Source organism: Tachyglossus aculeatus, chromosome 16 (assembly GCF_015852505.1).
Source record: "Tachyglossus aculeatus isolate mTacAcu1 chromosome 16, mTacAcu1.pri, whole genome shotgun sequence".
NCBI classification, from domain to species: Eukaryota; Metazoa; Chordata; class Mammalia; order Monotremata; family Tachyglossidae; genus Tachyglossus; species Tachyglossus aculeatus.
Window position 1 is genome coordinate 10,977,476 of NC_052081.1, and position 12,100 is coordinate 10,989,575.

The following is a 12,100-nucleotide window of genomic DNA, read 5'->3' on the forward strand; positions in this document are numbered from 1 at the left end:
AATAGGCCTTGATGGAAATTTTGGTTTATGCTCCAGGAGCATCTTGAAACTTAGCATATGTATAAATCTGCTGTCAGCTTCAGAATATACTGAAAATAATATATTCTGAGAATTTACAGCGGAAGTGGGAGTGAGCAATGATTCTTTTCAGTAGGTCCTAAGGGCTTGCAGGTGTGTGGGCCATCATTTGTCCCCCTCCCAGTAAGTCACTGCAGGAGGGCACACTGACAGGCAGTAAGGAAGTGATCATTTCTTAAATGATCAAAACCCAGTTGTGTCATTGTAGTCATGGTTTGATATTTAAGTGCCGAACAGAACAGGCAGCTTTACCACATTATGCCTGTATAAGTTTATAAGAGAAGCGTACATGGTTGGGATTACTAGCAGATATTTGGTATTCGCTTCACCCTCAACCCTGCAGCACTTTTGTGTGTCTTTAAGTTATATATTTTAACTTATTTATATCAATGTCTGTCTCCCTCTCTTGACACTAAGCTTATTGTGGGCAGGGAACATGTCTTCCAGCTATGTTGTACTGTGTAATCCCAGACACTTATCTCTGCACATAGTAGTGCTCAATAAATACTATCAATGATGATGGTAGATATATCTTCACAAGACCTTTGAGGCCTGGGACCCAAGTTTATGGAATGTATTTCCCTTCTTAATTTCATTTTAAAGATTACCTACTAAGAACAACATTGCTATGTCTTTAAAGAGTTTTGTCCTTTAACCTTTAAGGTTAAAGATTAGACCAAAAAAAGACATTTTACCCTCATGCAGGCAAGTGAGCTCATGTTCCACCTTGAAATTTAGTTTTACAAGACCACAGCTAAATATTCCCTTTTTCTTTCCTGTTTGAATAGTTGCCTTCCAAAAGCAGCACAGCTTTGTCAAAGCTGGATTCCAGCAAAGGAAGCCACCGGACTGGGGGACAGCCACGACTCCCTGCACAGTCCCATCAACTCTCCCATAGTTGGTCAGATGAGTCATTATCCATGACACAATCGGGTAAGAGGAACGATCATGAGGGGATGTTTTCCTTTATAGTCCAGTAGCTCTTTCAGTAAACACTGTCCTTCTCCCAGCCAGCAATTCGTTCTGCTACATCACTCGACTTCAGGGAGCTGAAAGACTTTTGGTTTGCCAAGATTTAACTTGAATCTAAAGATGAAGGTTCTTATGTAGTCTTTGAAAGTTGATGACTTTGGTAACTCCCCAGATGCCTTTGAATCTGAATGCAGGACAGTACATTAGACATAATCTGTTGTTAGGCTGCAGAATACTACTTTGGTTTTATCAAGGAATAAAGTGAAGTATTCAGGTTTGACTGTATGTTTCTATGCATATTCTTGTGTAGATAAAGAATCATTATTTTTCCATTGATATATGGTTTTCTTATTCATTTCCTTTTGCTGACTTGTCTCTTTTTGTGCAGTTTCATATTCTGGAACCAATCCCAGATTTTTATCTAATTCTTGTGTATAACATGCCACCTCTCATGCAGAGAAATTTTAGTCACTGTGTTGTACTTGTTCACTAGTTATAGAAAAATCCTTCTGAGCCTGTTCTGTATGTAACTTTTCAACAAACCTGTAAAGATGCATCTGTAAAGGTTTCAGTGAATGAACTACTGTTTAACACCTCATAATGGTTGTGCTAATTCTCTGATAGCCAGGAAGTGCAGATGTCAAATTACCATTATTATTATTATTATTAAAATACTTGTTAAGTGTTTACTATGTGTCAAGCACTGTTCTGAGCACTGGGGCAGATACAAGATATTAGTCATGGATACAGTTCCCATCCCACATGGGGCTCACATGTAACTGGTCTGCTGATATGTTTTAAACTATAAAATCAGCTGCTGCTGCTGCTCCCTGCTCTCATCTCTCTGCTCCAGACTTCTGCTGCAATACTAGAACATTCCTCATTCTTAAAGGTTATTGTCCTAAAATGTTATTCATTCAATCGAATTTATTAAGCACTTACTGTGTGCAGAGCACTGTACTAAGCGCTTGGGAAAGTACAATATAATAATGAACAGTGACAATCCCTGCTCACAGTTGAGTTCACAGTCTATAAAGGGAGCATTTAGTTTAATTTCCAATCCAGACCTTCATTTTAGTCAGAGCATTGTGGGAAATTACAAAGGAAATAGAAGGCATCACAGATCTCAAAGCTTGCAGGTTAAAATTTTTTTTTCCACTTATCAAATAATCTTTATTGGAGTAGTAGGAGAAAGCTAAGATTAGTGAGGTACCAAATTTTCTACTGGTTTCTCTAAGAGCTTGATTTAACTCCAGAGAAAAGCCCTTTGGAGCAAAATTTTACAGTTTATGCCAACAGGTAGTTTTTAATATAAATGGCATGACAGAGAAAATCTATTCTAGACAATATACCTGAGACTTAACTCTGCTTTCTAAATTAAAAGCAAACCAACTACTGTCTCTTTTTCAGAAACTACTTCAGACCAGAGCGACATTGAAGGCAGGATCAGAGCTTTGAAGGATGAACTGCAGAAAAGAAAATCAGTTGTCGATCAGTTAAAAAAGGAACAAAGGAAGAGGCAGAAGGAGAGACTGAAAGCCCAAGAAGCTAGTTTGATTAAACAACTAGAGGTAAGAAATGGAGGGAAAGCAGAATTTGGTATCATAGTTTGCTGCTCTCATTGGTACTAATGATGTCCACAGTCATTATTTTATGCATTATTATTATTGTTCTTAAGCACTTATGTGCTGAGCACTGTAGCAAGCACAGATCTATTTAAATTGGACACAGTCCCTGGCCCACATGGGGTTCACAGTCTAAGCAGGAAGGAGGAAGGGGATCTGAGGTTCAGAGAGGTGAAGTAACTTGCCCAGGTCCACACAGTAAGCAAGTGGTGGAGCCAGGATCAGACCTCTGAATCCTGGACCCATGCTTTTTCCACTAGACCACACTGAGTCTAACGATCTTGGGAAATCTCCTTATATTATTCTCTATAGAGTGAAGTTGAAATGCTTAATATTGTTTGGACCTGAATTTTATGGATTTCTATTTTTGTAGTATTTTTAAACTCTGGGGATTGGGATTTTTTTTAATTTAAGAAAAACTATTAGGTAGAAATACCATGAATTTAAAAGATTGGATTAGTTTAAAATGAAGACCAATATTCTGTACCACTTCCACAAGCAGTTGAAACGTCAGTAACTTCCATACCCTGGAGTTGTGTTTTCATAGTCTAAAATCTCTTGGCACTTCCTAGGCAGACTTTTAGACAAATCATGAATTGCATATCACCCAAGGCATGATTAGCTCTCAAATACTGTCAGTATTCCCTTTTGTTTTGTGTGAGTATGTATCAGGTGATATTTGCCCTCCAAGGGAGGAAATGTCATCTCGTGAATGCTTCCCCTATCTCATCATTTAGTGCTTCGGGCTGCCTCTACAACACAAGATGAGTCTGGTGTTCCAGAGTTATAGAACTCTCTTATCCGTCTTGTTAATCGAGGATGGACTTTCACCCCCCAAATAAGCTAAAAATAGATTATTAAAGAGCACTCAGGGCAGATCATCATATATAAATCCCATAAATTCATTGAAACCATGTAGTATCCATCAAAAACTTACATCGGGAAATATTAGTATTAACATTTATGAAACATTCAGAGGGTGCAAAGTGGAGAGAAGTATGCAGCGTGATGCACCAAATTTAATTGGGAGTTCCTCTCTGGCCCAAAGGGATAGACTTAGTTCCTGGGAATTGGGAACGGGCTTCAAAGAAAGGTGAGGAGGAGAGGTTTTTCTCTCCCAGTGAGACTTCCTCAGCAGTAGTAGTATGGTGGGCCAAGCAGCTTTATCCAGCTCTAGTCATAAGCAAAGAAGGTTGATTAATGTCTCTTGGATTCATTGGTGGATTTAGTGATGTTCACCTGAATGGGCAACCAAGAAACTCTTGATCTCGCTGGATGGGTAGGGTCTATCGTCAGCAGTCTTTAGGGTTGGATGAAATGGTTAACTTTCTGAAGGTATCAGCCTCCAGGGATTCAGCTCTTTCCAAAATACCACTAGTGTGCCATTGTCACCATCACTCTTCAAACATCCATAGACAAAGCTAATAAGAACATACTAATCAGTTAATTGTATTTATTGAACACTTACTTTGTGCAGAGCACTGTACTAAGTGCCTGGGAGAGTAAAATATAGGAATATAACAGATACATTCCTTGCCCACAGTGAGCTTACAGTCTGCAGGGGGAGACAGACATTAATATAAGTAAATAAATTACAGATACGTACGGGGCTGGGAGGGAGGATGAATGAATAAAGGGAGCAAGTCAGGATAACGTTGAAGGGAATTAAAGGAAAGGAAGAGAGGGCTTAGAGACAGCTTCTTGAAGGCGTTGGCCTTCAATAAGGCTTTGAAGGCGGGGAGAGTGATTGCCTTTCGGACATGAAGAGGGAGGCCATTCCGGGTCAGAGGCAGGAGGTGGGTGAGAGGTTGGCAGCGAGATAGACAAGATAGAGGTACACTGATAAGGCTAGCATTAGAAGAGTGAAGTGTGTGGGTTGGGTTATAGTAGGAGAGTAGTGATGTGAGTTGGGACTTGGTCTTCCCCTTTAAGGAAGCTGTTTTGAAGATTTACACTCGTACTATACTCAAACACAGGACTACAATGCACATTTTCCCTAACTTGGGATTCTAATTAAATGTAGCCCCCGTGTTAAAGGAGAACTGGGTGGACCATTGATTGCTATTTAAGAAAAAGGAGGAATGTATCTGTTATATTCCTATATTGAATTCTCCCAAACACTTAGTCCAGTGCTCTGCCCACAGTAAGCGCTTAATAAACCTGTGTACCTTAGCTGTGATCAATAGCACGACCCAACTGTATTCTGGCACTGTAAGAAATAGTTAAGTAAATCCAATTTTGTAAACTTACTAATCTCTTGTCTTATGGTGGTGACTCTGCTCTTGGAGATAAATTTTATATTTAAGGGATTAAACTCGTGTCACTTGTAGCTCTTTAAAGAAGCATTACACCTTTTGCAAAAATTGGAGCCCAAACAATGTCATGAATGGCTAAGCTCTCAAAAGAGATAATAACACTTTTTATTCTTGATTATGGGACTAAATCTTTTTTAGTTTGTGAAAATTCAGAAAATTCAGACTATAAGTATAATTCTTTACATTTAGTCTTACGATGAATTCATCAAGAAAACGGAAGCAGAGCTGAGCCGAGATCTAGACACATCACCGACAGCGAAACCTCAGATTAAAACTCCTTCGTCAGCTACAGAAAAACCCAAGATCAAGCCGCCTCCACTTCACAGGTTGGGGTTCTTTGATATCTGAAGTGATAGACTGAAAATGAAATGTATTGCCGGCAAAATAGGTTGACTCAAACTAAATTATAAAGGAGACTGGAGGGACTGAGAAGACTTGGAAGTAGTATTAATAGTAGCCTTCTGGACTGTGAGCCCACTGTTGGGTAGGGACCGTCTCTATATGTTGCCAACTTGTACTTCCCAAGCGCTTAGTACAGTGCTCTGCACACAGTAAGCGCTCAATAAATACGATTGATTGATTGATTGAATAGTAAAGGCATTTACTGTGTTTCTAATGCAAGGCAGTGCCCTCTACTAAGCACTTCACAAGTACAACAGAAGCACAAGACATGTTTCTTTGTCTACAGGGTGCTTACATGCTAATAAGCATAGAAGTAGTCTCAAGTAGTGGATTCCCTTTAAATACAATTGAATGTAAAATCCCATACGTATATGTACACCAGTGCTGAAGAAGGACATAAATAAATACACAAATGCAGGCACCAATCAATCCTGGTATTTCCTGAGTGCTTTCTTAGTGCAGAGCACAGTACTAAATGCTTGGGAGAGTACAGTGCAACACAGTTGCTAGACATGTTCCTTGCCCACAATGAGCTTACAGTCTAGAGAAGTGGATTAAAGGGGTTGATAAAACTTAGAAGACATATCTCTAAGAATATGTTGGTTTACAGTGTGTTTTATCAGGAAACCGATCAAAGAATATACCCCTGTATTGCTTCAGTAATGGTATAGATCTCAGTATACCTGAATCAAGGTGGCAATCTAGTTCCAGCAGGCAGTGATGGAGTCCTTGGGTGTGGAGAGGATTGGAATTGGCCCGACCTCCTGAGTCATAAGAACTAGGATTCTTTCCGTGACTGGGAATTTACCCAGAATTTTCCTTCTTGTCTCCCTAACCCCATTGTACAGCTGACCAGCAAGTTTTAGGGGAATCCATTCGGTCTGTGAGGCCCCTTCTCGTCCTGCCTCATACCCTGTGCCCACATTCAGGGGTATTAATTAAGTCAGGTTCATTCTCATGGTTTGAATACATATTCTGGCAGCTGAGACACGTGTGTACCAGTTTATTTTATACAATTTTTCCCCTTTAGGCCTGAGACCACAAAGAATTGGAAATCACTAACGGAGACAGAACGATCTAGAGGATCCCTGGAGTCTATTGCTGAGCATGTTGGTATGTAAATGGGAAAAAAAATCATTAGATGGTTTTGGACAAAGGACTTCTGAAGGAACTTAAATTGAATAATTTTATTCAGGCTTAATAAGAGGAACCCTTGCCAAAAACAGCTGATGGTTGTTTTTTTCATGTATTTCTATATTTGAGTGGTTTACAAGTTTTTGTTCATAACAATCTTGTGAAAAGTTGTGGGTTTTTTTGTAAGAAAATTGAGGCAAGGAAGGAAGGACTTATGAAGTAAAATGAAGCCAGAAGAGAAGCTATTTTGTTCAGTTCACTGTCAAACTGTCATACATTTCATAAAAATATTCCAAAATCTAGATTTCCAGTGCTGTAGAAAGTCATATTTTCAGTTTTTGCATCCTTTTTTCCAATAGTTACATAAATGGGCTGTCTTTTATTATGTTGCAGCACTTCACTGAGATGAGAAAAAATGTATTGGAACTCATTTTTCATTGGGTTTTATTTAAGATCCCAAAACAGTCCTTTTCAGAAAAATACTTCGAAATTAAGTCTTACGTTAGCATGACATGCTATCCATGTTATCTTCTCCGTGGCTTCTTTCCAGTAATGTCAGCAAAATCAGAATAACTATTTAGGAGTCCACGGTATGGTTATTCTTATACCTAGCTTCTAGTCAGAAGCAAAAGAAAAGTCTCTGTGAGAATAGACCCATTTCCTCACATATTACTATTTGAAACGTTATTTGGGAAAATAACATTTAAGAAATTCCCCAAACCGAAAGTTTTTTCAGAATACCCATCAGCATTTTATATCTGCACTTACATTACACAGAATTCATGTCAGCAATTCTTTCGGGTTCGACTGTGCACCCAGAGCTTCAAAGTTCAAATTTCCCAACATACCATTTAAATTAAAAAGGCGTATAGCCAACTCAGTATCCTGCTCCCTTTGGTGACAGAGTGGGACCTCAGGTCTTACCCTTCGTGGCCATGGACTTCTGGTCTTAAGGAGATCCTGAACTATGTGACCAGTGAAAGGATTTATCCTTTGCTCCCTGTAGGATGCCCACTTTTCTCCCAGGCAGTGCTGGGATGATGAAGGTTTGAGCCTCTAGCTTTGGCTTTCTTTGTTCAACTCAGGACAGCTGATAATAGAAAGATCCCTGAATGCAGCTTCTATACAGAATGAACTCTAAGTAGCCCTGATCAGCTAATTTTTGAAATGTTCTGGCCCAGTGGAACTGTTCTGAATAATAATTGTGGTGTTGGTTAAGCCAAGCACTGTACTAAGCACTGGAGTAGATTCAAGATGAATCAGGTCCCACATGGGGCTTACAGACTAATGAAGGGAACTGAGCACAGAGAAGTGAAGTGACTTGTCCAAGGTCACACAGCAGGTAAATGGCGGATCTGGGATCTGAATCTGATTTTCCTCTAGCATTATCATATAGTTGCCTTTGGTATTCAAAGACGACCCCCCACAAATGGTGAGGTTCACCAATGAGTGCATGTGTGGCTGAAACAGCCAATGCAAGATTCATAGTCCCAACACAATGGACACACAGAAAGGTTGTCCCTTGTGCTGTTGTACTTAATTTTTGGAACATCTAGTATTTTTTTCTCTTTTGCCTCCTTGTCTGTCTTTCCCTACAAAGCTTTTACTCAGAGTTCTACACCCTCCTTTATGGCATTGTGGCATTCAAGTCTGTCCTCAGCAACTGACTCCCATTTTTCAGCCGAAATCCAGCATCGTCAGAAGTTGTCTTTTATCATGTCCTTAAAATCCCTTCTTTGCCCTCCCTGCTTTCGGTTTCACAATTTCAGCTATCCATTCAGCAACCGTTATGGTATACTGCCATCTCTCATTCTCCTCACGTGCCCCACCCAGTGTAGCTGTGTTAAGGTGAATACGGCTTCGACGGTAGAAGACAGACTAGTTCCAAACTTCATTGTTTGTGACCTTGTCTTGCCATTTGACATTAAGAATGGCCTATTAAGTGACACTGGTGGAACTGCTCAAGGGGCTGAATATGGTGCCTTGGTTTGGTGCAGTACTCACGGCTGTAAAGGTTGGACAACACAGATAATAATAATAATACTGATAATAATAGTATTTTTAAGTGCTTATTATGGGCCAAGCACTGTTCTAAAGCATTGGGGTAGATACAAGGTAATCAGGTTGGACACAGTCCCTGTCCCATATGGGGCTCAAAGTCTACAGCTCTATAGCTCTTTAGATTGCTCTGGAGGCTGGTACCATGCTGCCACCGCATGTTGTTTTAACAGTCCCATAAAGGATGTGCTGGCCTTCTTGATTTTGTTCTGACATTTTTAGTAGGTAGCAAAAGGATTGTTATGGAATAACTTTGCTAGGAGATGCCTTATTTTTGACTGTTTCTTTAAGATGCTGCACTGTCAAGTTCTGAGAGGTCTTTGTCTACACATGCCAAGAGAATCATTGATGGAGAGATCCATACCGAAGAGCCTTCCAGGACCCCATCCCCAGTTCTCAAGTTGTCAAGAAAAATCAGGGCGGAATCTGGAGATTCCTTGGATATTGTATCCTCATCGCCTGTTCTCAAAGACCTAATAGAGATTGGGGGATCACCTGACATCTTACTGTCCAGGTTGGAAGATGAGTCTAGTCCCAAATCTGAGATTCAAGAGGAAGTGGACTGTGCAAAGTCAGAAGAGAGTGAGATCGAGGACAGTTATTTTAAGCAGTTTAGAAAATCTGAACCTTTGTTGCAACTGAATTTGGAACAGCTAGGTTCACCTGAAGTTCTTTCAAGGAGAGATCTTGATTTGGACACTGAAAATACTCAAAAGGATTTGCTTAGCTTGTCTATTGAAAATCTTCAGAAGAAAGGGGAACTGGAGGGTCATGCAAACCAATACGATGAACCCAGCGATCACAGCATCATCAGGTCAGATAAGTCCTCTCTTAGGCAGAACAAGACACGGGAAAAAGACATTTCTTTTTCAGAGCAAATTTCTGATCTTCAAGAGATGTCATACTCTGAGGACTTTGAAGTGTCCTCTCCCCAAAAAGAAGCATCAATTGAAGGAGTACCTGGTGAACTGTATAAAGATGACTTTGATGAGCCATCCGTGACATCACCTGGAAAAGAATGTCAGTCACCGTCACCGAGAGATAACTCACAGCAACTTGGGAGATGCAAAAGTAGAGCCACTGATTTTGGCAGTGATGATGAAATCAGCGAATGCCTTAGTGGAAAAAGCCTATCTGTTTCAGGCAGCGTCCATTCAGATATACTATTAGAGCTAAAGTCCCCTACAGAGCTTATAAAATGTGAAGAACGTAGCGATGTAGAAAATGAACTACGTGTCCCTGAATTACCACCTTGGGTTTCAGCTTCTGTTGCAGAAAATGATGCGTTGCCAAATTTCCACCTTGGTGACAGGGTCCTAATCAGTAATGTCCAGCCTGGAACTTTGCGCTTCAAAGGTCTGACCTACTTTGCTAAGGGATTTTGGGCTGGGGTAGAATTGGATAAACCTGAAGGAAACAACAATGGGACTTATGATGGGATCACATACTTTGAATGTAAAGAAAAGCATGGTATTTTTGCTCCTCCTCAGAAAATCTCTCACATTCCGGAAAGTTCCGATAAGAATGAAGATGAGGACTTCCTCTTTGTTGAACAACAGAGTCGAGACCATGAACAGAGGGACATAGCTGAGAGAGGAAGGGTTATAATTGAAAATTCCCAGGAAAGATCTCCAACTAATCAGTCTGTAGGAGAAGCCTTGTCTGAGGGAATCAACAAGACAGAATCTGGATCTGAAACAGAACATGTTCAGAAAATTGCCCCAGAGATTGTGTCCCACCAGCCAGTCAGTAATCTGATTTGCCCCCCAAATGATAAGAATGTTCTTGATCTCTTTGTTTCTGGCACAGTAGAAAAGGTTTCTTCTGCTGCAGTGGAAGATATTTTTGATAGCCTCCTCTCTGAGGAACTGAAGAGGCCACAGTGGCTCAGAAAAGCTCCTATTGAAGAGAGTGCTCCCGAAGTTGGTAAAAAGCCCTCAACCCCCCTTCTGGACCTTTTGACCAAAGAAAAGAATCAACTGGAAGCTCAGCTGAAGTCATCGCTGAGTCTGGAAGAAAAGTCAAAACAACTTGAGGCTGTCAGCTTACTGACAGACAGCCTTCTGAAGGCCTTTGTAAAGGATACTGTCAACCAACTGCAACAGATCAAGAAAGCTCGAAATAAGAAAATCCAACTTAGCAATCAGGAGCTGCATAATGACCAAGAGAAGACGTCACGAGTTCTATCCCAACATGATGAAGAGCAGTCACCTCTTGTAAAGGATACAGTCAGTCGACTGCAGCAGATCCAGAAAGTCCAAAATGAGATACCCCAACTTGTCAAGCAGGACCTCAATGACGATGTCCAAGAGGAGAAGACAACCCACGTTCCATCTCAGCATCCTGAAAAGCAATTAACTCCGGATCCTCAGCACCTTCTTGTAAGTGCTGAGCTAGAAGATGAACGAGAAGAGGTTTCTTCTCCAGATATGTGTCTCAGACCAGTGAGTATTTTATGTTTTGGAAAAATATGGTGTCTATGCCCTGCCATAAATGAAAACTGGCCAGAAAGATGCAACCTAAAACTCGAGTCTATTTTTTTCCCCCAAAGTTTTCCTATTTAGTACCCTTGAGTTTTTCACTGAATTGACTCTTTAAAAGAAGAAAATTGTGGGGGTGGTTCCCTGTAGTTTTAAATGCCTTGATTCCTCTAGACTGTAAGCTCGTCAAGGACGGGGAACGTGCATACTAACTCTGTTGTATTGTACTCTCCCAAGCGCTTAATAAAGTGCTTTGCACACAGGAAGCACTCAATAAATACCATGGATTGATGGATTCCTGTAGTTTCTCCATCTATATGTTAACGCTTTATAGCATCATTAACTGTTTCTGTGTAGATGTCACAATTTAAAAGTCAGTGTTGAAAGGCTCATTAAAAGTCCCAGACTTAAACACCCTGAAAAGGGAAGATCTCTGTTTGGGGCAAGGGAAGTCCAAGGTAACAGCTTACTTCTTGCTTCCTCAGTCAAACAGTGGTATTTACTGAGCTCTGTGCAGAGCACTGTACTAAGCGTTTGGGACAATACAGTACAGCAAAATTGGTAGACCTCTTCCCTGCCCACAGAGAACTTTGTCTAGAGGGAGCTTTACAGCCTAGAGCTTGCAGTCCACATTTTTTCTAAATTTCATCCTGAAGCAAACACCTTTTGTAACTGATGAGACTTGCCCTCATTCACTGTTATGGTGAGGTAGTTTATGGTGATGACGGGCCTGATGAAGCAACTATTCATTCTGATCAATACTAAGGCCATCAAATCATTTGGGTTACATAGGGACATTTGAACAAAAGCAATGATTTTCAGGCATCTGAGCCAGCTTCAGAGTAGAGGTGAGAAACCCAACTCAATTCCTGTTCTCTCAGTCCACCTTAAATAACAAAATTATAATAAACAAATTAACAAAAAATAAAAGCCCCAGTTCTAAGGCCTACTGTAGAATTGGCACTTTTAGTGGAATATGTTTGCAGTTTCTCTGAATAATTGTACCCCCAAAAAAAGTATATTCAGAGTTTTTACT

At 40.4% G+C, this 12,100-nt stretch overlaps 1 protein-coding gene across 2 annotated transcripts in view; it reads left to right on the top strand.

Annotated features, from left to right (window-relative positions):
* Positions 1 to 12,100, top strand: part of CEP350 (centrosomal protein 350) — an 87,333-nt gene that overhangs the window by 67,410 nt on the left and 7,823 nt on the right. For both annotated transcript variants that reach the window (XM_038758221.1, XM_038758222.1), the window contains exons 30-34: positions 867 to 1,011; positions 2,461 to 2,621; positions 5,180 to 5,316; positions 6,423 to 6,505; positions 8,876 to 11,028. In XM_038758221.1, coding sequence (XP_038614149.1) covers positions 867 to 1,011; positions 2,461 to 2,621; positions 5,180 to 5,316; positions 6,423 to 6,505; positions 8,876 to 11,028 — 2,679 coding nt within the window. The remainder of the gene's footprint in view (positions 1 to 866; positions 1,012 to 2,460; positions 2,622 to 5,179; positions 5,317 to 6,422; positions 6,506 to 8,875; positions 11,029 to 12,100) is intronic.